This window comes from Heterodontus francisci, chromosome 16 (genome assembly GCF_036365525.1).
Source record: "Heterodontus francisci isolate sHetFra1 chromosome 16, sHetFra1.hap1, whole genome shotgun sequence".
Lineage (NCBI taxonomy): Eukaryota > Metazoa > Chordata > Chondrichthyes > Heterodontiformes > Heterodontidae > Heterodontus > Heterodontus francisci.
In genome coordinates this window covers 61395959-61423587 of record NC_090386.1, presented here as the reverse complement: position 1 = coordinate 61423587, position 27629 = coordinate 61395959, and the positions used below count along the sequence as shown (strand labels likewise).

At 45.3% G+C, this 27629-nt stretch overlaps 1 protein-coding gene across 2 annotated transcripts in view; it reads left to right on the top strand.

Annotated features, from left to right (window-relative positions):
* LOC137378138 (extracellular sulfatase Sulf-2-like) overlaps positions 1–27629 on the top strand; it is a 367355-nt gene that overhangs the window by 257640 nt on the left and 82086 nt on the right. For both annotated transcript variants that reach the window (XM_068048257.1, XM_068048256.1), the window contains exon 5: positions 10987–11138. In XM_068048257.1, coding sequence (XP_067904358.1) covers positions 10987–11138 — 152 coding nt within the window. The remainder of the gene's footprint in view (positions 1–10986; positions 11139–27629) is intronic.

Genomic DNA, 27629 nt, shown 5'->3' with positions numbered 1-27629 from the left:
ACAGGCCGATCACACCAGGGTGACATTGAGCACTGGTGGGATCGGCCTGATGTGCGTGCTCTGTCCCCGGCAAAGGAGAGGCTCTGGAGCTACCGGGGGCTCAGGGCAGCTGAGCAATCACAGATGGTGAGACTGGAGTGTCCACACAAGAGAGTGAGGAGACATTGTGTTCATGTGTCCTCCACCACACTTCTGGAGATCCACATCACACGTGGTTGGCATGAGGAAATTCGCACAACCCAACCCGCAAATATTTGTGTTGTCTCATGCAGGTCATGCCACATCTGAGACAAGCTCAGCCGCTGGGTCAGGGGGCCTGTGTCGATCTCTGAGGAGGAAGAGGAACAGTCAGAAGATGCACCGTCACATCATTCCCCTGCACCCTCCACCAGTGCAGATACACGCACGTCGGTAGGCATACGTTGGCTTAGATCAGGACAACGAGTTGGTGAGAGCACCATACATGCGACCAAGCAGCCAATGGAGGTTGTGACAGATGAAACCACTGACAATCAGAGGACTGAGGGTGGCTCCACCCATGTTAAGCCCCAGGGTGATGAAGAGTCTTTGGTGTCAGCAGCATAGAACATGCTGGAGTTGCAGAGAGAAGTGAGGAAACATGTGGCAGAGCTGTTAGAGGCAATGCACGGCCATGAGTGGATGAAGGAGCAGTCCATCTATGCCATGAATGCTGCCATGTTTCAGGCGTGTGAACGCATGAGTTTCCTCCATCAAGAGGTTGGCGACCCTCATGGAGAACCAAACCCTACAGATGTGTGCAGACTTGCACACCATCACCTTGGCCATGAGCTCAATGCAGGGAGGAAAGGTGAGAGAGGGACGAAGCACATGGAATCTCCACCAGGTCCTTGTCCTTCTCCTGTGAGCTGGGAGGTGCAAGTGAGCCTATAAAGGGAGGAGGAGAGGCTGACCTCCACATCTGGGTGCCACGCCTCGGGGTGCCATGAATGTGGACAGCAGCTCCTCAGCCTCTCTGCCAGTGACCCAGGCAGCCAGATGCCTGCCAAAGTCATCCCAGGCCAAGAGACAGCCTGTTCAGCAGCCTGCCTCCAACTCAGCTGCCAGCACAGGAGTCTCACCGAATAGAAGCCACACAAAAGCGTAGAAAGAAGAGCAGCTGGATGCACTTGGAGTTTCACGGATGAATTAACTTTGGCTTTGTCATTGGTTGCACCAATTGTGTGAATAAATGGAGGTCAAAATCATTGCTGTAAATGGCTCATACTTTCATTGCTGCCTTGCTAGATACAACCTTCACCTTTGCTTCCTCAATGGGCTGCCAGTGTAGGCACAAGCCGTGTTTGATCACTGTCTCCGATGTGTCAGAGCGCATGGTCACTAGGCACTGGAGTGCGATAGGAAGAAAGCGACAGGCGAAATGCAGTGAGGGAGTCTTTATTGAGTTCACTTTTGGGAGGCCATTTTGGTGGCAAGAACTGGATATGCATAGAACCATAGAAAGATTATGGCACAGAAGGAGGCCATTCAACCCATCATGTCTACGCCGGCCAAAAATAAACTAGCCACCCAATCTAATCCCACCTTCCAGTACCTGGTCCGTAGCCTTGCAGGTTACCTACATCACTTTCGGTGCATGTCCAGGTACCTTTTAAATGAGTTGAGGGTTTCTGCCTCCACCACCATTCCTGGCAGTGAATTCCAGACACACACCACACTCTGGGTGAAAAAGCTTTTCCTCATGTCCCCTCTAATCCTTCTACCAATCACCTTAAATCTGTGCCCCCTGTTAATTGACCTCTCTGCTAGGGGAAACAGATCCTTCCTGTCTACTCTATCTGGGCCCCTCATAATGTTGTACACCTCAATTAAATCACCCCTCCGCCTCCTCTGTTCTAAGGAAAACAACCCTGAGATTGTGTTATGCCTCCCCTGTGTGTCTTTCAGTGGCCCTGGCCGCCAGTACAAGGAAATCAATACCCATTGCTGCCTGCTCAGTAGCCTCCTCCAAATCCTCCTTGTCGGATGAGGACTGGTGATCAATCATGTCCTCTTCATGCAAGGCACCCCCCCCTCTGCTATGTTATATTGTGCAGAGCACAGCAAACCACAGCAATAAGCGAGACCCTCGCTGGAACATACTGCAGGGCTCCACCAGATCAATCAAGGTATAGGAATCTCATCTTCAGCAGCCAGATATCCTCCTTGATTGTTGCTCGGGTGGGCCTGTGGCCTCTCCTCTGCTGCAGTGCGAGAGTTCCTCATGGGTGAGTAGTCATGTCTTCAAAGGGTAGCCCATGTCCCCAAGAGTCCATCCCTGAAGGTGAGCGGGTGACCGGAAAAGCTGTGGTATCTGGGACTGTCGAAGTGTGTAGGCGTCATTGTCATGGCTGCTTCCCAGAAAGTGGGCACACACCTGCAGGATGCATTTCCAGTGGTCACACATCAGTTGAACGCTGATGGAATGGCAGCCCTTCTTGTCGATGAAGACTGCTGGCTGCTCCGTGAGAGCCTTGATGGCCATGTGCATGCAATTGATGACACCTTGCACCTGGGGGAATCCAGCAATGGCACTAAGCCAATTGTCCTCTCTGCCTGACATCAGGGTCTGTGCAGTATCGCACATAGTTACCGGCCCTCTTGAACATGGCATTAGTCACCTCCTTGATGCTACGATGGACTACTGCCTGGGAGACCCCACACATGTCCCCAGTGCATCCCTGGAAAGAGCCAGACATGTAGAGGTTGAGAGTCATGGTGATCTTCTAAGCCACAGACATTTAGGGTCCACCAAAGCCCAAGGATCACAGCTCTCCCTGCAGAATGGCACACAAACTGGTGAAGGCCTCCCTGGAGAGCTGTAGTCTTCGCTGAGACTGCTGCTTGGACATTATCAGGTAGTTGAGGTGAGTCCGGTACACACTCTTGCACAGATAGGCCCTTCTTGGCGTAGTTGGCTGCTGCCGCTTCCCTATTCGAGCTTTGCCGGCATTCCCAGCCAGATCCTGGCCCTCCCTCCCTCTGAGCGCTCCTGCACAGCACGGGGCTACACAATGAGACCCATGCCAGCTAAACTGTGCCTTTCCCATGCACTGTCTGAAGACCTTCCCTCTGAAGCTAATGCCCCTTCGCGCCCACCCTTGCAGAGAGCCCAGTACTGCAGCCTAGCAATAGCCTCCGCTCTCTCCTCTTCCCCTATCCAAGGCTCACTATGGCAGCCTTCCCACGACGGAACTGAGGCCTCGCTTTGGTGCCACCACTCTAAACGGCAGTGGATCTGAAGGCACGTGATCCCTGTGTGTCGTTGATAAAATTGGAAACCTCCCATAAAATTTGTTTTAATTCAATGAAAATGCATTCTAACTAGCTGTTTAATTCAAACTGTAGTCCTGTTGTGTCATTGCTGCCTTGGAACTTTCCTGCCGCTGGCAAAATCCGGAACCAACGTCATGGCATTGAGTTTCCGGGCGAGTGCATCCACCCTGATTTTACGGCCCTCCATGCCTCTAAACCCACCCCTCCTGCTGGTCGGATAAAATTCAGCCTACAGTTTGCATTTAAAATCCTTATATCCACTTCCTCTATTGTGTTTTTATTGAGCTCCTGCTGATGTTTCTATTGATTCCATTCATGGAGTATTTGATTTGTACTGAGAATTTACTACAAAAGTGTTTAGAGCTTTGGCTATCACTCTTCTCTCGAGCCATTGAAATAGCCGAAAATAATGCTCAGTGACTTGGGCTGACCATTTATCAAAACCCCATAAGATTGGTGAGAGTGATGTTTCCTCTGGGGAGTGCTGCCACAGCCAAGTTCATGGCACCACAGCTGGCTCAGCTGTGCAGTGGGGCAGGAGGAAGTTTGGGAAAGCAATAGTGATAGGAGATTCAAAAGTCAGGGGAACAGACAGGAGTTTCTGAGGCTGCAGATGTGAACCCAGGATGGTAGATTGCCTCACTGGTGCCAGAGTCAAGGATGTCACTGGCTGCAGATCACTCTAAGGAGAGAGGGTGAACAGACAGAGGTTATGATCCATATGACATAGGTAGAAAGAGCAATGAGATCCTTCAGGCAGATTTTAGGGAGCTCGGAAAGAAACCAGCAAGCAAGCGCTCAAAGGTAGTGATCTCCGCATTACTCCCTGTGACTATAGAAATAGGAGAATAGAGCAGATGAATGTCTGTTTGGAGAGATGGTGCAGGAGGGAGGGCTTTAGATTCATGGGACATTGCGATTGGTTCTGGGGAAGGTGGGCCAGAGGGTTACACCTGGACACCTGTTTTGGTGGGGTGATTTGCTATTACTATTGGGGATGGTTTTAACTAACTTGGTAGGGGATGGAAACAAGCAGGTATTATTCGAGAGGAAAAGTAAGCTGCACAAAGAACTGGGAGAGACAGATAGTACAAGAGTAAGAAATAGTAAGGTATTAGGAGGGGGCAGTGTAAGAGGGAATGCAATAAGGTCTAAATTAAGTTTACAGTGCATGTATGTGAATGCACAAAGTGTGCTAAATAAGATTAGTGAGCTGACGGTGCAGATAACTACATGGGAATATGATGTCAAAGCGATAACTGAGACTTGGCTAAATAACAGGTAGGACTAGACACTAATATTCCTGGATAAAAAATGTTCGGAAAGATAAGGAATGGAAGAAAAGAGGAGAGGTAGCTGTATTGATTAAGGAGAATATTACAGTGCTGGAGAGAGTGGATATCCTAGACGGATCAAGGACTGAATCTATTTGGTTAGAGCAAAAAAATGAGAGCTGCCATTACACTACTGTAGCCCACCAACAAGTGGGAAAGATATAGAGGAACAAATTTGCAAGCAAATTACGGAGAGATGCACAAACTATAGAGTAGTAATATTAGAACTTTACAAATTGTTAATTAGGATGCAGTTGGAATATTGTGTCCAGTTTTGAGTGCCCTACTTTATGAAGTTGTACAAGAGAGTTGCTAAGTTGGAACAGAGATTGGAGTTTTTTGCTGTGGAGATTAAAGAGAAATTAGGGCTGTTTTCACCAGAATAGTACAGGTTAAGAGGAGGTTCTATGTGTACGAAGTTATGAAGGATTTTGACAAGAGAATTAGGGTAAAATTATTTCCACTGGTGATGATTTATTGACTGGAGGGTGCGGTCCCTCACCTAAAGAACAAAAGAAGAGGTGGGAGAAATGTTTTTTGCACTAAGAGTTGTTAGGACATAAACACCTTACCAACAAGAAGTTGTGAAAGCAGAATCCAAAATAGATTTTAAAAGGTGAGTGGATAAGTATTTCAAAAAGGAAAAAGTGGAAAGAGCACGTTAATGGCACTAAATCAATAACTCTTTCAGAAAGTCAGTCAAAGAACGATGGCCCAACATCCTACTCTGCCGTAAAATTCTATGACTTTTTATTTTTTTAAATTACACACCACCTGTGGATTTAATGGAATTAGGGTCAGGGCTCCATCTCTAATCGAGAGTCTGGTTCCAATTAAGTTATTCACAAAACCTAGTTTATTTTTGGCATGCACATAAAAACACTTAGACCGCATTTGAAATGGACTAGAGAGATCTGATGTGCACCACATGTAAAAACAGTCCACAATACACATCTTGACTAATGGCCTGAAATTTTCACTTCAATACACCAAATAAGATTAGCCTTCAGTTCATACAAAAAATATTAATGCTAATGATATCTTCTGTGCATTTGTGCTTCCATTCAACTGTACCATGTAACAGCCAGCCTTCAAAATATAGAAGATGATTTTATATATGATCTGGGATACAAAATCAGTAATTATTTTGAGAGTGACAGAAAAATAAGGTACTCCCAGGTTATATTTCCCAGAAATATAAGACAATAGTATGTGCCTTTGCTAAACCTTACAGATTACTTTTCAGTGAGGTTATAGGATTTTGGACTGTATTTGGCTTTGTCCACTCTATAGCCATTAGTGGATTGAAGCTAATAGTTCTGTATTTATTTTATCAAGTATTAACCCTGAGTGTGCATGCAGTTCTAAGAATCTCAGGCTCCCAGCTTGACATTTTTTAAATTTTCAGCTCACACAGCATGATGCTGAAGCAAACCCTAATATCAGTTCTTAAGCTACTCTGACAGCCAATGTAGTTCTCTTTAATATAATAAAAGCAAAATACAGTGGATGCTGGAAATCTGAAATAAAAACAAGAAATGCTGGAAATACTCAGCAGGTCTGGCAGCATCTGTGGAGAGAGAAGCAGAGTTAACGTTTCAGGTCAGGAATTCTTCAGAATTCCTTCTCTTTAATATAGTATTGACCCCAATACAAAAATGTGCTAAAGACATATCCTACATTCTACTGTTCTGTTTCTCTTCTGTTTTATGATTTTCACCACTCTTATTTCAAAATAATATATCTGATATTGAATAGTCAATAACTTGTTTTCTCTTTAAAATCTACATTTGCATACTTTTATTAACCTGATTTGCTTTACTTTCCAGTACCACCAGCAATGTTGGAACAATTGGGCTCAGTTTTTGTCCAAATGCGCCTCTGGTGTTGGAGTGGGTGGGGGAGGGGGAGAGAAATTGGATTGGGAGCTGTTCCATTGGCAGCACTCCAATCATCAGCAGTTCCAGCTTTATTCCACAGAATGACAGCAGATATTAAACACACCCTATTCAATTAGCACTGGACTGGTGAGCACACACATGACTACAAATACATCTTGGGTGCCCACCTGCCCGAAACTGCCAAGAAATCTGGTATTTCTGCTGTGTGTGCCCTACTCCTCCACACCTTAATACAGAGGTCCTTTGTAAGCAGGTCACAGCTGCAAGTAATAAAAAAAAAGTCCCTTTATAATCCTGGCTTGAACCAGTTACCCCTTTTAGTACTCCATTGAAGTGTCAACCAAGATTATGCATTCAAGTCTCTGGTGTGGAGCTTGACTCAGAGATGACACTGTTAACACTGAGCCAATAAGTAAAGCCCTAATGTCAAGTGCCATTGTTGATGAACTATTTGTTTGCAAACTGAAGTGATGATTCATTGGTGGGGCTGTAAATGTTACATATTTAGGACTTGAAGACTTAAGATTGGCCACCTCTCATGTGGTGGTGTATTCATGTTCATACTTCATAATTCCTGTCCTCAGGTAGGCCACTCAGCTGAGTGGAGACAAGGCACTTCACTTGATAAAGGAGGGGACATTACTGCACAGATCCAACAGAGGCTGAATTTCCATGGGCTACAATCCTGGAAGTCATGCTGGAAATGTGTCTGCCTGTGCCCTCTAGCACTGACCCTTCCAGAATATGCAAGGTTAGGGGATAGCACTCAATTTGCCTGGGACTGGCAGGCACCTGAGTGATTACAAGCAAATTTTGGACACTTACTAGGCCCTATCTGCCAGGAACTTGGCATTCCTGCTCAGTCTGGACAGGGGACTATGTGAGCCCCTACACCCCCCAAAATGGAGAAATTGGCCTCCAAGTATCATCCATTGTAAATGAGTGAGAACTACAAATAATAAACAATAAAAAAAACTCCCATTACAATCCCAGCCTGAAATCCATGCCACTCCACATCTCCCTCCCACCCAGTGATTAGAAATTAGGCTATCAGGAGGATGGGTATATTCCCTTCCTGCAGCAGCCTTCAACCTTATGCTGGATCCTTGAGAGGCCAAGGCATGAGAATGCCTAATGTAGGGAGTCCCCACACCCCCTGCCCCAGAATCTCTCAAAACCATCCTAGATCCTGCTAAATTTATACTTGGCTATACAAGATCAGCTGAGGAATTTCCACTTGCCTGGATCATCTGCATGCACCAGATGAAGTAGAATTTCTAAATTGGAAAAGGACTATCTTCAATAGAATGAGAGAGGATTGAGCCAAGGTAAAATGGAACCAAAGCCTGACAGGAAAAATGGTTAGGGAACAGTGGGTGACCTTTAAGGAAGAGATGTTTTAGGTACAGGCTAGGTACATTCTCAAAAGGGCAAAAGGTAGGGGAACAAAAGACAGGTTTCCTTGGATGATGAGGGAGATAGAGAATATGATGAAACAAAAAAAAGAGGGTATATGATGTCAGATGAATTCTTCAAGTGAGAACTAGACCAAATACAATAAGTTAAGAGCAGAAGGAAAGAGGAAATGAAGACTGGCAAAGAGAGAATATGAAAATAGAATGGTTTTTAACATAAAAGGGAAGCCAAAAGGTCTTCTACCTCTATATAAATAGTAAGTGGCTGGTAAGAGGCAATGTGGGGCCTATTAGGGACAAAGAAGGTGATATATGCTTAGAAGTGCAAGGCAAGACTAGAATAATTAATGAGTACTTTGTATCATTGTTTATTAAGGAAGAGGATGCTGATAAAATATCGATAGAAGCAGAGATGGTAGAGGTAATGGATGGTGTGAGAATGGATAGGCAGGATGGACTGGAAAAGCTGGCTATGCTTAAAGTAGATGTTGCCTGGTCCGGATGGCTTGCATTCCAGCTTGCTAAAGGAAGTGGGAGTGGAGATAGTGGAAGGGCTTGCCCTAACCTTCCAAACATCCCTAGATACAGGGGAGGTGCCTGAGGATTGGAGACAAGCAAATGTGACACGGTTATTCAAGAAAGGGTAGAAGAACATTCCTAGTAACTACAGCCAGTCAATTTAATATCAGTGGTGGGTAAAGTATTAGAAACAATAATCAGGAGCAAAATCAAAAGGCACTTGGAGAGGTTTGTGTTAAGTAAGGAGAGCCAGCATGGATTTGTAAAAGGCAGATCATGTTTGACTAATATAATTGCATTTTTTGATGAAGTAACAGAGAAGGTTGGTGAAGGAATTACAGTGGATGTTGTCTATATGGATCTTAAAAATCATTTGACAAAATACCATGTAAAAGGCCGGTTAACAAAATTGAGGCACATGCCAACCAGGTGAGTGTCAGCTTGGATAAGAAATTGGCTTAAGAACAAAAAACAAGAAGTCGCGGTAAATATTTGTTTTTCAGAATGGAGGATGGTAGACAGTGGCATTCCCTGAGGTTTAGTGCGAGGATCACTGATATTTTTTTGATATAAATAAATGACTTGGATATTGGATTACAAGTAAATTTCAAAATTTGCCAATGATACCAAACTTGGAGGTGTGGCAACCACTGAAGATGATGCAAATTGACTGCAACAGGACATAGATAGGCTAGCAGACAAAGTGGCAGATGGAATTTAATACAGGAAAATGTGAAATGATGCATCTTGGCAGAAGGGATAAGGAGAGGCAATATATACTTAATGGCATGTGTTACGACTAGGTGAGAACGGTGTCAAGGGGTCCCTCTCAGCCTTCACCTGGGCTTACCATAACAGGTTTAATTTTAAACACAGTGTTTTTAGATCCCCCTTGGTGAATCCTTGTTCACCGCTTTCCAATTATAAGGCAAAGAAACCAGCACAAACAGGCTTTCTTAGGTTTAAAGAAGAAATTTATTAAACTTAAACTTAAACTCTGATTTGGTTAATGCCTACGGATACATGATGCGCCCACGCTAGCATGCATACGTGATACACGCATGCAAATAGAGACAGAAAAAAGCAGAAGAAAAATAAAGTGGAAAAGTTTGAGGAGATATCTGAAGAGTTTTTGTTACGGTTTTTTGAGCTCACTGTAGAGTCCTTGATTGTTGGTAGATCTTGCTTTTTGTTGGGGCCCAGTATTCTTCTTAAACCTTGTTCACTGTAGGAGACTTTTCTGTCTTGGGGTTCACATGTCTTCAGGGGATTCAGAGGCTTGTGAGAAAGAGATGGGAGCAGACAGGAGAGATCTTCTCAGTCCAGGAGCAAACAGACTTTCTGCCTTCAAACTCTGTGGCCAGTTCAAAGGAAAACCCTGGAACAGCCAGGTAGCCATGTGACCAGCTGGTCTAACCAGTCCTGGCCCTTGTGGATTGTATCCTCAGTAGGCCCTGGAATGCGCTTCCTCACCTTCGATGTCTGTTAGTATGTAAATGTTTTTTTCCAACCGCGGCTGATCTGTTTAACAAGTCATTTCTTCATTCCAGTAACAGTTTAAAGTCAATGTTCATGACAAAATTAATGTGCTTCATTCTTGGCAGGTGTGGGCCTAGCATGACAGCATGTTTCTAAAGAGTGCACAGGGACAGAAGAACCTAGGGGTCCATGTGCACAGATCCTTGAAGATGGCCAGGCATATTGAGAGAGTAGTTAGCAACGCATATGGGATCTTGGGCTTTGTAAATAGAGATATTGGAGCACAAAAGCAGGAAAGTTATGCTGAAACTTTATAATGCTCTGGTTAGGCCACAACTAGAGTATTGCATCCAGATCTGGTCGCACTTTAGGAAGGATGTGAGGGTTCTTGAGAGGGTGCAGAGGAGATTTACCAGAATGGTTCCATGGATGAGAGATTTTAGCTAAAAGGTTACATTGGAGAAGCTGGGGTTGTTCTCCTTGGATAAAGGAGATTGGTGGGAGATTTGATAGAGGTGTAAAAGATTATGACAGGCTTAGATAAGGTAAACAGAGAAAAGCTGTTCCCATTAGCTGATGGTACAGAACTAGGGGACACAGATTTAAGATTTTGGGCAAGAGATGCAAAGGGGATGTGATGGAACTTTCTTACTCAGCGCGTGGTAATGACCTGGAACTCACTGCCAATGAGGGTGGTGGAAGCGAAATTGGATGGACACTTGAGGGGAATAAACTTGCATGGCTATGGGGATAGAGCAGGGGAATGGGACTGATTGGATTGCTGTACAGATAGCCGGCATGGACTCGATGGACTGAATGGCAGTCTTCTGTGTTGTAATGACTCTATGACCTCCTAGTAGCTAGTTACCATGTGACATTAACAGAGACTTGGGAACAACTCATGACCTCAAGCAATTTATGCAGTTCTATGAAAAAATGAACTGATCAGCAATGTACAGTTTGCTAATCTATTAATGGGAGCTATTAAATACAGCAGGTTAAATTGATTTGGATGGTATTTAATTTCCTCCTTTTGTATTACAGCTTTCTTTGGAAAGTATCTGAATGAGTACAATGGCAGCTACATTCCACCTGGTTGGCGTGAGTGGGTTGGATTAGTAAAGAATTCTCGGTTTTACAATTACACGCTTAATAGAAACGGTGTAAAGGAGAAGCATGGATTTGACTACTCAAAGGTACTTGTCTATAGCTGGTCTATTGCAGTTCTGTACAGTGTTGAAGAAATGACTCATGGGCAGTGATCTGTTAAATTATGCTCTTGGTACAAAAATTATAGTTCCACTAAATGTAGCATTATTACTTAATGTAACCGTTTCACACTTTCCAGGCATTTTACAAGCATTTGAGTTTCTGTTTATTTTTCATTTAATTAATTCTATCTTGAAAATTGTTAAAAGTACTATGTAGCTTATTCCCAGCTATATTCTCAGCAAATACTAGGATCAATGTTAGTTTTGAAAGTGAACTGAATGACATGTAGGTCATTGTGGATACACTACCTTCACAAAGCAAATGCAGTGCATAGAAATTCTTAATTCCCCACAAGAATCTTAAGGGAGCAGTTAACCCTTTATCTACTGCAATGTTTTAAGCCAAAAATTTTAGCATTGAGTAAGTAAATATTCATGAGGTCTAGATGTATTTGGATCAATGGGTGGGATGATTTCTCCTAGTATTGGATATTCTTATGTTCTTTTACTTAAAATGCTGCAACTCCCTTTAAATTATGCCTTTCTATTCAAATATATTAACCCTGAAATTCCTCCTTTCTTGTGGGAAATTAACCCCTTTGTCTGGAAAGATGGGGAGGAATTTGGGATGAAATCAGTTACACCCACACTCCACCCTTTTGTGAATTTTAAACTGGACCAGAAGTAGATATGGGCACTTATTGTAATAACCATTATCCTGATGTCACAGAAAGAGGCATGACTGGCAGGATGATCTCCAATGGAATTGTAGTCATTTCCACCTCCATTGCCCCCACTGAAATGCAGACCTGCACAAAGTAAGTATAATTGCTTGCTAGGATCTGATCCTGTTGCAAATTTACAAAGGTCAGTTTCCCTATGCAGAACAATCAATTTACCATTGGGAAACCAGCAAATTCAAAATGAGAGATTTTTTTAAAGACCTACAGCTCTCCTAGTTACTTTGCAGCAAGATGCTGCAGAAATTTACATCCCACCACTGTTGAGGCAAGTGCCCAGTTGTACCAAAAATGTCTTGGACAAAAATTGCTAATGCCTCTGACTCTGACATTTGGGACAGGGCAGACAGAAATTCTGTCCTTGCCTTAATTCCAATCCTAAAGCCCTCCTGAAGAACTTCAGCACCAATCTGTTTAAGCAATTGTAGCACAAAGATGCAAATATTTATCTTTAACTAAATATTTCAGCATGAGGAGAGTGAGATGAAATGAAATGGCTAAATGCTGTATTTAGGAAAGACCATGAGAAATTCATACTGGAAGCATAATGTTTACATATATTTCACAAAACAACTAAATGAAACTTAATTAACGCTACCAAACAAATTTTCTTGCCTTGGACATCTCAGGTGAGCTGTTCTCTTTATGCACATTAGAACTGTTGACACTGGCCGGAATTTTACCGTTAAGAATCGGGTCCCGTCGGGGTCGTGTGGAGGGAAAAATGGCGCGCGAAGACGTCGGGCCGGGTCCCCGGCGTCATTACGCGCTGACGCAATTTAACCAGCATGGGAAGTCGGGTGCGATCGGGTTTGCGCTTGCCGCCCGACTAACATCAATTGAGAAGTACTTAAGGTAATTCAGAATCCAATTGACAAAGATTTTACACTACGTATCTGATTTTACGGCCGGTAATTGCGTTGTCGGGCATGTCGGGAACCCGGCAGGTTCAAAAGGGCAGCAGGCATTGATTCATGAGGGAGTTGGAGGTAAAAATGAATTTATTGAACTTTATTCATGCTGATGTTATTCGTGTGTCCTAACAAGGGTTGTAACTTGCAGGTTGTGCAGAAGGTTTAATCTGAATGTTATGCACTGCTGATAGGGACCCATGTAATATTAGTTATTGCCTGAAGGAAGTACTTGAAGTGAGCCAGTCACAAAAGCTGGAAGCTATTAACTGTGGTCAAAGCATTTGTTCTGCTGTTCAACAAAGGGAATTGTTCACTCTGGAGGTGGATCATCAGATGAGGAGGACAGTGATTCAATGAGTGACAGAAGTACAAATGGTGAGGGGAACGTACAGCAAGCTGCATCAGTGCATCCTCGTGCTGTTGGAGGGAGAGTATTTCGCAGAGTCGCCCGGGAGCGACCAAATATCAGGAGACGTACCTACCCAGTAGTAAGGGCATACCAAACGCATCTGAACTACCTGCAGCTGTCAGAACGCCGGTGCAGAAGACGACTTCGGCTGTCACGGGAGACTGTCACATCTCTTTGTGAGATGCTGGCAGTGGATGTTACCTCAAACTGTCTTGGTGGCCATCCAATGCCGGTCGCTCTAAAGGTCACAGTAGCTCTTAACTTCTATGCGTCTGGCTCCTTCCAAGCCTCAGTTGCAGACTTGTGCAGTGTCTCACAATCAGCAGCGCTCCATTGCATAAAGGTTGTGACTGATGCATTGTTTCAACGTGCTGACCATTCCATCACGTTCAAGACGGACAACACCAGTAAGGCTGAGAGAGCCAAAGGCTTCAGCATTATATCCGGCTTCCCAATGGTACAGGGCGTGATAGACTGTACTCATGTGGCCCTTAGAGCACCAGCTGGACAGTCAGGGACATTCATGAACTGCAAGGGATTCCATTCAATGAACGTTCAGCTCCTCTGTGATCATCGGAAGCGAATCATGCAGGTGTGTGCACATTACCCTGGTAGTTGCCATGATTCTTTCATTCTCCACAACTCACAGGTGCCTGCAATTTTCAGATCTCCACACAGAATGGAGGGATGGATACTTGGCGACAGAGGTTATCCTCAGAAGACATGGCTTATGACACCTGTGAAGAACCCAAGGGGTGAGGCAGAGGAACGATACAACGGGAGCCACGCGACCACCAGAGTGACAATCGAGCAAACTGTAGGCCTCCTAAAGATGAGATTTAGGTGTTTTTTTTATTCATTCACGGGATGTGGGCGTCGCTGGCCAGGCCAGCATTTATTGCCCATCCCTAATTGCCCTTGAGAAGGTGGTGGACCGCTGCAGTCCATGTGGGGTAGGTATACCCACAGAGCTGTTAAGAAGGGAGTTCCAGGATTTTGACCCAGCGACAGTGAAGGATTGGCGATATAGTTCCAAGTCAGGGTGGTGTGTGACTTGGAGGGGAACTTGCAGGTGGTGGTGTTCCCATGTATTTGCTGCCCTTGTCTTTCTAGTTGGTAGAGGTCGCGAGTTTGGAAGGTGCTGTCGAAGGAGACTTGGTGCATTGCTGCAGTGCATCTTGTAGATGGTACACACTGCTGCCACTGTGCGTCGTTGGTGGAGGGAATGAATGTTTGTAGATGGTGTGCCAATCAAGTGGGCCGCTTTGTCCTGGATGGTGTCGAGCTTCTTGAGTGTTGTTGGAGCTGCACCCATCCAGGCAAGTGGAGAGTATTCCATCACACTCCTGACTTCTGCCTTGTAGATGGTGGTGGACAAGCTTTGGGGAGTCAGGAGGTGAGTTACTCGCCTCAGGATTCCTAGCCTCTGACCTGCTCTTGTAGCCACGGTATTTATATGGCTACTCCAGTTCAGTTTTCGGACAATGGTAGCCCCTAGGATGTTGATAGTGGGGGATTCAGCGATGGTAATGCCGTTGAATGTCAAGGGGAGATGGTTAGATTCTCTTTTGTTGGAGATGGTCATTGCCTGGCACTTGTGTGGCGCGAGTGTTACTTGCCACTTATCAGCCCAAGCCTGGATATTGTCCAGGTCTTGCTGCATTTCTACACAGACTGCTTCAGTATCTGAGGAGTTGCGAATGGTGCTGAACATTGTTCAATCATCAGCGAACATCCCCACTTCTGACCTTATGATTGAAGGAAGGTCATTGATGAAGCAGCTGAAGATGGTTGGGCCTAGGACACTACCCTGAGGTACTCCTGCAGTGATGTCCTGGAGCTCAGATGATTGACCTCCAACAACCACAACCATCTTCCTTTGCGCTAGGTATGACTCCAGCCAGCGGAGGGTTTTCCCCCTGATTCTCATTGACCTCAGTTTTGCTAGGGCTCCTTGATGCCATACTCGAATCAGTTGACAGTGTCTTGACAGCTCTGGTGGATCACTGCATGACGCACCGTTGAGGGTTTCCAGAATCATTGTCGTCTGCTGTGCCTTGCATAACCTGGCGATTGAACATGGAGATGCCCTAGAGGATGATCAATGTCAGTGCGATGTGTCATCAGATGATGATGACGTTTCTGATGAGGAAGTTGGGCATCAGTCTAATGATGATCATGGAGAGGAAGCCTAATGTAACTTGGCTCTAACTGCTAGAGAAACAAGGGAATCTCTAATCGGAATGCGTTTCAGTTGAAATGATATACATCTTCACACATGTCAATCTGATTTATGACATTAATCATTGTGAGGATCTGACAGTGCAAAATCTCTAACCTTTAGTGGGTGAGACAAAGCGAATAACCAATCCATCACATCATGAGGGACGCGACCCAAGTGTGTGACCTCACATTTGAGACAACTTGAGTTGACTAACTATGTAATATCTGACTTCAGGAATGACATATCCAATGATAAAATCTCCAATTTAATCAAACACTATTGTTTTACAAATCAAATAAATGTACTTCAAGTCACCCAGAGCACCAGTAGTGAAATTAAAGTGTTTTCTTAATCCGTTTACGCGTGCTCATCCATGTGCATGATCCCTCGCCCCAGACTTACCAGAGGCAGGTGGCTGATCTTGTTGCCGCCCTGCTTTTGATGACTTGGGCAGATGTCCTCTGCATGCTCGCGGCCGTGAGGGCCCTGGCATCTCAGGGTTCTCATGACAAATATCATGAGCACCCTCTATCATCCCAGAATTTAGCGGTTCACATGTCCCTGGCGGAGGGAGCAAGGAGCTGCAGGATGCATCAGAAGCGCCGTGAGAGGAGCTCCCATATGCGATCTGCTGCCCCTGTGCCCTCGTGAGGCTCTGGTGGTCCTCAATGGTGTCATCAGAGCGCTGAGTGTCCTCAGCCTGGTGGGATCGCATCAGATTATGCTCTCTGATGCTCTGGTCCAGGGAGGCCACAGTCGCTCTGAGGTCCCGAATTGCATGAAGACCTGGTCCCTCCACTGCAGCCGCCAGTCTATCAACGAAGGAAGCCAGATGTTCAAATGCCTGTGAGTTTGCTGAACTCACACTCTGGATGGATGTCTCCAGAGTATGAGTCATAGCGCGCAACGTTTCAGGCAACTCCGCCAGATTTCCATGGACCGCATTCTGCACCTGCAACATCGCCCGATGAAAGGATGTTCTCAGAGGCACGTCATCAGCTTGCGGCTCTGCACTGGCCTGGTATCCCACTCTCCTCCGAGTGTGTGATGCATCGGCCGATTCTGCCTCTGGTGTCTGGCCCGGCAACTGTGCTGTGCTCACACCAGTATGTGACATTGATTCTCCAGACACAGTCATCCCAACCGAAGTGTCAGTACCTGCTGTGGTACTTGGTGCGTTGCGATGATGTGACAGTGCACCCTCTGAGGCGTCCTCCGCCACCTCAGAGGTGGATGGTCAGGCAACGGTAATGCTTTCTGGCACATGCTGGGTTTCACCTGTTGGGAAAAACATTGTGATCAGTTTCATCATCAATCCAGAGTTAAGCACAAGTTTGTGCCTCCAGCATGGTTACATCTGGGTGATGTTACAATTGAGGGCAACATTCAGTGCAATTGACATTCACCAAATCATTGGCACAGTAGCGCAGCCTCACCAGCCCGCCCACCCCCCCCCCCCCCATAATGAAGTGTTACACCACGTTCTGGATCAGTCACTCTCATGGCCAGGTACACCGGCCTCGCCATCTGCCACGGCGCGTCCTCCTTCCTCCCCTGTTATAGTTAAGGCATCTTCCTCCATCCTGGTGAGGAATGCCTGGGTGGCTACGCCGCCACCAGTACGTGACCTCTCCTGGGCATTGTGTGCCTTTTTTTCCTGAATAAACAAAGATACTTATTTTATACATAGTCAATGGCATATGACGCTGTCACCCAAAGGGTTGGTGTTGCATTTCACTGCTGTGACAGTGTTGGGCGCAACTTTAACATCACAGCATCAGCGTTCATCTCAGACTTGCCCATCATGCGTCCTAACTCAAGGCAGCAGCCAGGCATTGATCATACAGGGCTTCCACATTGCATCATGGGTACACAAAATACCTTCCTTGGCTCATAACCGATTAGATGAATGAGGAATGCCCCTTACCCGGGCAGAGCGAAGCAGGTCATTGAGGCGCTGGCAGCACTGCATCCATGTACGCCTCACAACGCCTCAGCTGTTGACCTCCTCTGCAACCTCCAGCCAGGCCCTCTTGGTCACTTCGGAGGGTCTCCTTCTCCCATCTGAGCTGAACAGAATGTCTCTCCTCTCCTCAATGGCCTGGAGGATGACCTGCAGTGAATCATCAGAGAATCGGGGGGCAACGCGATTGCTTCTGCCCTCCATCACCTCTAACAGCAATATTTTTGTCTCCCAGTCTTTGTTTCAATGTATGGCGCCTTTGAAATCTCCAGACCTTAAGACAGTTGTATCTCCCTTTATATCAAATGGGGAACTCACTGCTCTGTTTAAAATCAGTAATCCTTTAGGTAGGGCTTACAATCAACCTTCTGCGTATGTGGCCCCGCCCCCAATGATGCTAAAGTTCCCGCCCGCGTGCGCCATTTCTTTTCGGAGTTACGCCGCGGGCCTGCTGATTAGGTCATCAGCGTGTGATGCCAGCGGCCAGGCGACGCGGAGCGGGGTCGGGGGCCTGATCCACTTCAGGCGGATCGGCCCCAGGGTCACCGGTAAGCGAAAAATTCCGGCCACTGTTTCAGCCACAAATGCCTCTGGAGTTCTGCACTGACCGCAATTATTAAGGGGAAAATTTAAAAATAAAATGAAATGAGTTCAGTGTCACCAAAATTTGTGACATTGTTACTGTTACACCTCTGACCCTGTGATAGGTCGCTACGAGTGCTCCGAGTACTGTGGGACCACATTATTGCAAAACTCTTCTTTAAACTCTTCAAAATTTGTGGAAGACCAGCTTGAAATAATGCTTGTCTTGTATCTCACTTTACATCTCATATTTATTAACTCCCATGGAGTTTCCATATAAAATAAAAGTCATGAATTTTACTTGTTTTTCCAGATAGGAGTGAACTTTGTGTTTTTCACGAGTGAAGTCAAAATCATATTTGCCTTTCAGCATCAATTTTCTCATTTATTGTATGTTTTCCTCTTCACTTAGAGTGCTTTTTCCATGATTTACTTGTCTAATTATTGCTGTGAGTCTGTGCACTGTTAACAAAATGGGCTGATAGCGCCATAAGATTGGAAACATCGATACTGCATAAAGCCGAATTTCTTGGCAATTTCTTGGGAGATGCAAAAATAGTTTGGATAACTATTTGGATAATAGTCGATCTGCATTATTTAAATGTGAGGTTTTAACCTGAGATACAACCAAATCTAGTTCAAAGAAGAATAAAAATCCATCAGGCATTTCTCTCATTTGCAAATTCATGAACTCGAAGTAATGAGCATTTTTAAATTTTTGTATCATTTACGCACAAAGTACTTGTTCAGTACATTTTTATATATAGCCAAGACAGTGTTACATTTTCTTCCTTGCTGCACAGAAAGACTTTTCTTAAATAAGGTTAAACCCTTTCTCATGGCTCTGCTACCTGTTGAAAACAATGGCAATCATAACTTTTGCTGGATTCTCACCATTTTTGAACTTGCTGATATTTAGACTTAAAAACAGTAGCACTGGTGACCTTGGCAATGGTGTGTTTTGTAGTTAAAGGATGAGTTTTCTTTTTAAAAATAACTCAAATGATTACAGCTGGTTCAGTCCAAGACTAGAGAACAGGCTCAGCAAACCCATGGAATCTCTGTATACTCAAACTGATGATGTGCTCAAAACGAAAGCAGGGCGACCAATTCCATTAGAAAGCAATCGGCCTGGTGGGGTAGTACTTCGGATGAGTGTCTCACCTCAGATTTGGAGTAAAAGACAATTTTAAAAATTCAAATTACCACACAGTTAATGTCATGGGATCAGTCATGGGATCATTGGGGAAAAGTGGCTGCTGCTATTCAAGATTCTTATTATAAATGAGGAAATATACAGAGAAGCTTATAGTTGGCTAAATTTACAGTCTTAAGTTGCCAATCTCATAATTGCAGGAAAATCTGGGTCAATATCAACTGTGGTGGCATCCAGGGACAGGACCCTCAAGTCACTATTTACTCATTTCTTTTTCAATCTTCAATCCTTGGCCTCCTTGTCTCGAGAGACAATGGGTAAGTGCCTGGAGGTGGTCAGTCGTTTGTGAAGCAGCGCCTGGAGTGGCTATAAAGGCCAATTCTAGAGTGACAGACTCTTCCACAGGTGCTGCAGATAAAATTGGTTGTCGGGGCTGTTACACAGTCGGCTCTCTCCTTGCGCTTCTGTCTTTTTTCCTGCCAACTGCTACGTCTCTTCAACTCGCCACACTTTAGCCCCGCCTTTATGGTTGCCTGTCAGCTCTGGCGATCGCTGGCAACTGACTCCAACGACTTGTGATCAATGTCACAAGACATCATGTCGCGTTTTCAGACGTCTTTAAAGCGGAGACATGGACGGCCGGTGGGTCTGATACCAGTAACGAGCTCGCTGTACAATGTGTCCTTGGGGATCCTGCCATCTTCCATGCGGCTCACATGGCCAAGCCATCTCAGGCGCCGCTGACTTAGTAGGGTGTATATGCTGGGGATGTTGGCCGCCTCAAGGACTTCTGTGTTGGAGATACGGTCCTGCCACCTGATGCCAAAGATTCTCCGGAGGCAGCGAAGATAGAATGAATTGAGACGTCGCTCTTGGCTGATGTATGTTGTCCAGGCCTCGCTGCCGTAGAGCAAGGTACTGAGGACACAGGCATGATACACTTAGACTTTTGTGTTCTGTGTCAGTCTGCCATTTTCCCACACTCTCTTGGCCAGTCTGGACATAGTGGAGGAAGCCTTTCCCATGCACTTGTTTAATTCTGCATTGAGAGACAGGTTACTGGTGATAGTTGAGCCTAGGTAGGTGAACTCTTGAACCACTTCCAGAGCGTGGTCGCTGATATCGATGGATGGGGCATTTCTGACGTCCTGTCCCATGATGTTCATTTTCTTGAGGCTGATGGTTAGGCCAAATTCGTTGCAGGCAGCCGCAAACCTGTCAATGAGACTCTGCAGACAGTCTTCAGTGTGAGATGTTAAAGCAGCATCGTCAGCAAAGAGGAGTTCCCTGATGAGGACTTTCCGTACTTTTTACTATTTACTAATTGATTCAGTTATATGTATATAGAATACCACAGTGGCTAAAAGTGACTCTGTTTTTACAAACCACTGTGTGCACATATATATGTATGTGTGTCTGTATGTGCGCATACATATGCATGCATGAATGTGCTTGAGTATAGGCATTAATTGAGGTTATTCAAGTTATATTTAAAGATTAACATTATACTACAAAACTGGTAGATATAGGGCTGGATTTTAAGAGCCTGCCGCTGATCTCGGCAGCAAGCTCAAAAAAATAGCAGCCCACACGTGCGGGCCATTTTTAAAGGGAGCCAGCCCTACCAGTCAATTTGAATTTTTAAAGCAGTGTCTCCCCAAAATTTATCCAATAAATTTCTAACGCCCCTTTCCCACCTTCCAATAACAATAGCCCTTCCCCCCCACCACCCCCCAAGACACTTCCCCACCCCCCCCCCAACAAACTGCACCAAGTTTAAAGTTCACCCCTTCCCACCATTCCCTACACTCACTACGTTTATTTGACCCCGTCACCCCTTCCCACCCCAACACTGAAAATCTTAACTCCTCCCCCCTCCCCACCAGTGTCATGCTGGCTTTCCCCGGATGGGGAATTGAAGGTGTGGGAGTGCCGGCTGCCACACCAAAGATTGCGGAGGGCCCGGAAGATTTCAGGTAAGTTCATTTAAATATTGAAATACTGTTCCCATTGTCCAGCAGAGGGAGTGCTGCCACAGAGCTTCGCCGCCACTGGGAGGATCGGGCCGGGCCCTAATGGCATCAGCCACCGTGGCGGGCCACTGCCAGACCCATATTCCGGCCACCTGCCATGGAGCCCAACATCACAGGCATGATAAAAACCATGCCATAGAGTGCAGAGCAAGTCTGACAATAGCTATATTGTGACTGTGCAATGCACTTTGACCATGAGGTAGTGGATGCATATATTAATGTTATGAGATCACAGTGGTAATGTCTGCTTCTTCAGAACATTACAGACTCAATGCTAAATTAATGAAGTACCAGGACTTCCAACCGATGGCCTGAAGACTTTATAAACCTGAATTTACATTGGACTGGGGTTATATTCCACATCATATATAACCCAAGCAGTAGCTTCCTGAAAGACATCTGAAAGGGGCACTGGCTTTAATACATTCAGAAGTCAGATCAGAATCTGCCTATTGAGAGTTATACTGATGCTCGTCACTGAGATGCACCTGATGCCATCACTGTGATTGTGGCAGTATAACTGTTGTTTTATCCTACGTGGCATTGCAGCTACAATTCTTCAGTCACAACTTAATTTGTACAGCAGAGTTTTCAGAACCACAGTGGGTGTGTAGGAAAATGGTTAATACCCTACATTTCAGCACTAAAGATATAGGTCAGTGAAAGTAACTGCTGCATTACTTAGCATAGTTGCCTGCAGAGTCTTTTTAATGATCTGGAGAAAAACATGCAAATGATAGGTGCCTTCAGTTCAAATTAACTATTAGGAAAAGAGAGCATAACTGAACTATTTAAGTGATGTGTTTAAAGGTGCATTAATTTATGAAAAGGTATTTAATTTAGCTAGTCACTTTTTTGATTGGAATTATGTTGTATATTTATAAGCAAAAATGTTCTCAACATTATTTGATGAACAAGATTGTCTTCCATTTACAATTTTCTCATCCAGTTGATGTGTTGGAAGGAAAATTAAAACAATAAACTAAATCATGGCTTCTCTCCTGAAACTTGAATGTAAGTCTTTTACAACTACTTGCCACCCCTTAGAAACTTCATCTGACGTGGGGTCAGGTTGCATATATATGCTGATTACACTCAGCTGTACCTTTTGTTTTATTCATTCACGTCACTGGCAAGGACAGCATTTATTGCCCTGTCGATACAACTGAGTGGCTTGCTAGGCCATTTCAGAGGGCAGTTAAGAGTCAAGCAAATTGCTATAGGTCTGGAGTCAAAGACTGAGTATGGATAGGGAATTTCCTTCCATAAAGGATATTAGTGAACCAGATCAGTTTTTACGCAATCCAGTAGTTTCATGGTCATCATTATTAATACTAGCATTTTATTCCAGATTTATTTAATTAACTGAATTAAATTTTCTATTGCTGTGGTGGAATTTGAATTCATGTCTCCAGATCATTAGTTCAGGCCTCTGAATTACTAGTTCAGTAAATAATACTATGCTACTGTATCTCTCCACCATCTTTTTCGACACCTACGCTGCTTTAGTATTATTAGGCTGAATGAGCCACAACTTGTTCCAGCCATTGTCTTTGGTCCCGCCACAAACTTTGTACCCTCGCCACTGATTCCACCTACCTCCCCAACCATTGTCTTAGGTTGAACCAAACTGTTCACAATGTAGGATTTCTATTTGACTCTGTTCTGAGCTTCAGCTCTATATCCTCTCCAACACAAAGAATGCCTATTTCAGCGCCATAACATTGCCCACCTCCACTCCAGCCTCTACACATTTACTGCTGAAACCTGTTCAAGCTTTCTCCTGGCCAGCCTCCCATTTTCAGGCTCCATAATCTTCAACATACTCAAAGTTCTGTCCATATCCTATCCCACACCAAGTCTTACCCATCCATCACGCCTGACCTTGCTGACTTACATTAATTTCCATTTCCCCAACACCTCAAATCTGAAATTCTCATCCTTGCATTTAAATACCTTCATAGTCTTGCCCCTCCCTATCTCTGTAACCATCTCTATCCTTACAGCACCACCCCCTGAACTCTTCGCTGCTCTGACTCTGACTTCTTGTATATTCCACCTGCCTTTGCCCCACCGTTGGCCATGCTTCCAGCTGCTTAGGCCCCACGTTCTAGAATTCCTTCTTGAAATATTTCTGTCTCTTCACCTCCTTCTCCTCCTCCAAGATACTCCGAAAAACCCATCTCTTTGACCAAGCTTTAAGTCAACCTTCCTAATATTTCCACTTTGGCTCAATGTTAATTTTTATGATTAAAGTCCCTTGTGAAGTGCCTGGGGACATTTCCCTGCACTAAAGGGGCTGAATTTTATGAGTGTGCTGCAGCTCGTAGCAGTGCGTTCTAATGGCGGCGTGCATCCCGCGCGGATGTGCCGTCCCTGAGCCCCCGCGATATTACACACAGGGGCTCATTTAAATAGAGGGGGCGGAGCGGCAGCCCTCAGTGGAGATTTTAATTTTTAAAGGGACCAGGCCTTTAACTTTTAATAAAAACAGTACATTTTACATAAAAATGCCACTTCCACCCCCCGCAGAAATCGCACAGTAAATTTATTGCCCTCTCCTCCCCGAAAAACCACTCTTGACAGCCCAAAACTTTGCACTTTTTGCCCTTCAACTCTGCACTTTTTGCCCTTCAACTCATTCCCACCATCCCCACAGCCAATAAAAAATGTTTTCCACACTCCTCCAGCCCTGAAAATTTTGTTCTTCTCCCCTCCCTGCCAGATTCTTGCCTCGAAACTCCATACGGAGTTTCGAAGGCGCGTAAGCTGAGTTCAGAGTCTGCGTGGGATGTGCACCACCTGCAGGTAAGTTTAGTTGCATCTCATTTCGGTTCATTTGAATATGCAGCTGAAGAGCTTGCCGCCAGGTGGTGGCGGGGGCCGCGCCAAGGTCCCCCCACCACCAGTAATATCCGGCTGGTTCTTCTCGACGTCGTGGGTTGAGGTGTGGCTCTTCCCACAAAATTTTACCGGCCCCCCCTGTGTCGTGACCCACAAGGAACAGTCAACACAGTCTTTGTGGCGCATCAAATTCAAAACAAGTCCCACGAACAGAACAAACACCTCTACATGGTGTTTTTCGACCTGACCAAGGCCTTGGACACAATAAACCGTGAAGGCACGTGGCAGGTGCTGTACAAATTTAGCTGCCCTGAGAAGATGATCAGGGTCATCCACTCATTTCATGACGGCATGATGGCCAGCATGAGGCAGAATGGTGCCTTATCAAATGCTGCGTAATGGCTCCAGTTCTCTTTGCAATCTATGTTTCAGCTATGCTCCTGTATGCAGTCAAAGATCTGGATATAGGAGTGCACATTCAGTTCAGGACAGATGACAACCTTTTCAATCTGCAAAGATCAAAGAACAACTACTAAGTGAACTCTTGTTTGCCGTCAACTGTGTATCCATAGCACACACTCCGGAAGACATCTAGCTGTTTGTTGACTGCTTTTCCCAAGGCTCAGAATGCTTTAGCCTTACAATAAGTCTGAAAAAGACAGATATCTTGTACCAACCTGCCCATGGCCAAAAACTCCAGGACTCCTGAGGGGTCTTGACAGGGTGGTTATTGAAAGGATGTTTCCCTTGTGGGAGAGACTAAAACTAAGGGACACAGTTTTAAAATAAGGGGTCTCTCATTTCAGACAGAGATGAGGAGACATTTTTTCTCTCAGAGGGTCGCGAGTCTGTGGAACTCTCTTCCCCGGAGAGCGGTGGAGGTAGGGTCATTGAATGTTTTTAAGGTAGAGGCAGACAGATTCTTGACAAATAAGGGAATCATAGGGTATCGAGGGAAGGCAGGAAAGTGGATTTGAGTCCACAAACAGATCAGGCCTGATCCTATGAAATGGCAAAGCAGGCTCGAGAGGCTGAATGGCCTACTCCTACTCCTAGTTCATATATCCATTGTCATGATCAACAATACACCCCTCAACTCCGTTCTGAACTCTGCTACCTTGGGAGCATGCTCTCCAACAACACCACTTTGGATGATGAAATCGCCCATTGCCTGGCAAAAGTGATGCGACCACACTAGTGTTCATATGTGATAAACACACATGCCGATAGAGACAGAAAAGGTAGAAAGAATAAAGGGGAAAAGCTTGAGGCAATAGCTGGGTTGTAAATACCGTCCTTTGAGTTCAATGTGGAGTCCTTGGTTGCCGGTAAGTGTTGCCGTTCGTTGGGGCCCAGTGCACACTTTAACTTAACTTACGATGTAGGGGTCTTTTCTCTTGAGGTTTAAGTGACTTCACTGAGTCCGGAGAAAGCTGGCTAGTGAGAAAGCGAGAGGGAGTCAGCCAGGAGAGAGGCTGTCTTGTTCCAGGTTCAGTTGCAATCTGCAGTCTGTCTTCAAACTGTCCTGTGTGCACAGTTCAAAACTCCAAGTTGGCCAGCAGGTTAGTCATGTGACTAACCCTTTATTTGGGAATATCCGCTCCTGTGATTTGTGCGTTTCAAAGTTCTCGGTGGACGGGGGTGGGGGGGGGGGGGGTGGTGATGAGGGGGTTGGTTGGTGGGGGGGTTGTGTAGTTCTGTCTCTTACACTGACAAGATATGAATCACCATTGCCCAGACCAATCTCTGTTAATTGAAACAGTGAGCAATTCCTTTGTCTCTCACTGTCTCTTAATATGCAAATGTCCTCCAGCCAAATGTCTGGTGATCTCTACAAACAAGTCATTTCTTCACTCCAGCAACAGTTTAAAATTGATGTTCACATGGCAAAATTAATATGCCTCATTCTTGGGGGTCTTCATGACACTTCCTTATGGCTGTGAGGCAGAGACAACCTACCGGCATCACGTAAAGCAACGAGATGCATTCCACCTTCGCTGTTTAAGATCTATCTGCAACATCAAGTGGCAGGACACATTCCCTAACACTGAAGTTTTTGCAAGGTGCCGCGTACCTGGTATCGAGAACCTACTCATCAGAGCTCAGCTTCGCTGGGTCAGCCATGTGGTTTGCATTGGAGGATTCCCGCATAGCAAAGGCAGTAATCTACAGCCATCTGAGCACAGGAACCCGCACCAAAGGATGTCCCAAACTTAGATTCAAAGACATTCTGAAAGCAAATCTCGTAGCCTGTAAGTTGGACCCCACGACATGGGAAAAAACAACCATGGACAGATCCAACTGGAGAAGTCTCTGTCATCAAGCAATCTCAACATTTAAGGAGAACAGAGTCAGGTCCCAACAGAACAAGCAAGCATGCTACAAAGCCAGAGCCTTCACCCACCCCTCTAACGGAGACTTAGGCCAGGATTTTGTTCTGGCGACGGGGACTTGACCACCGGAAAAAGCGCCAACGAGAGCCCCATGTCCCCTCCTCTGGGGAAGGCCCGCCAAATCAGGTGCCAATTAGGCACTTAAGTGGACAGAGGTGGGCCTTCCCTGGGATCGAGGACCTCGTTGATGGAAGTCCCGCCTGCTGAGAGCTGTTGGCCAGTCAGAGGCTGGCAAACTCTCTAACAGAGCAGCAATCGTCCATCGAAGCAATGGGAGGATCATCATACCCTACTAACAGGGTTATATACCCTGCTAACACTGCCAGATTATTTCAACTCTAACATGTTATGAGTTTGTAAATTTGATATTTCAGAATAGTGCAATGTTTTCATTTCTTGCAGGGATTTATCCACTTTTTGTTTCATTGAACAGCAGCAAACCTGGCATTGAGAAAACGTTACAGAGGCTTCAGAAGTCTTTCAAAGAATTCCCTGGAGTCACTGCTCCAGAAAGAATATCTGACAATTGCCTTATCCTTGACTATTCATCAAAAAATACACTCCACTGCCCATTTTTAAATTATTATTTATAACTGATCTTAGAATGTAAAAGCTCACCATGCAGTGGTAGCCTTCTGATCTGGATGACTATTTTAAGTGCTATGTCACTGAAACATGAGTCTAAAAATTAATGTTGCCAATATTAATAGATCAACACTTAATGGGCAGAATTCTCGATTTCCAGAGGAGACGGGACTGGAGTTGGGAACATGCCAGTTCAGGTGGGATATGGCTATTAGGGATATTAATGTGCCTATTAAGGCCCCTCTCCCACCGCCAACTGGAATTTTTCAGTCAGCAGGTGGGTCTCTGGCGGTGGCCGGAACTTGGCCAAGCGATGGAGGCAGCCTCCCGACATCAAACCGGACTGGGTGGCCGGGGTGGTTGGGGGGGTGGGGGGGCGGGGTGATGGCGGGCAGCACTCCAGTTGGTTTTTAAACCCTATCACCCTGCAACCATGACATAAATGGTCACAGCTGTGGCCACTGGCTGCCGTGTGAAGCGACTCCCCCTCCACAATGGCGCTGTGGCCAGTTTTTATTGAAGAAATTTTATAAACTTTGAGATAATGCCTCCAAGTTTGAGGTGCCCTCTCTCTCTCTCAGCTACATCGCAGCGCCCACCTCTGACAGTGGGGATGCTGCTTTCTCGGTGCTG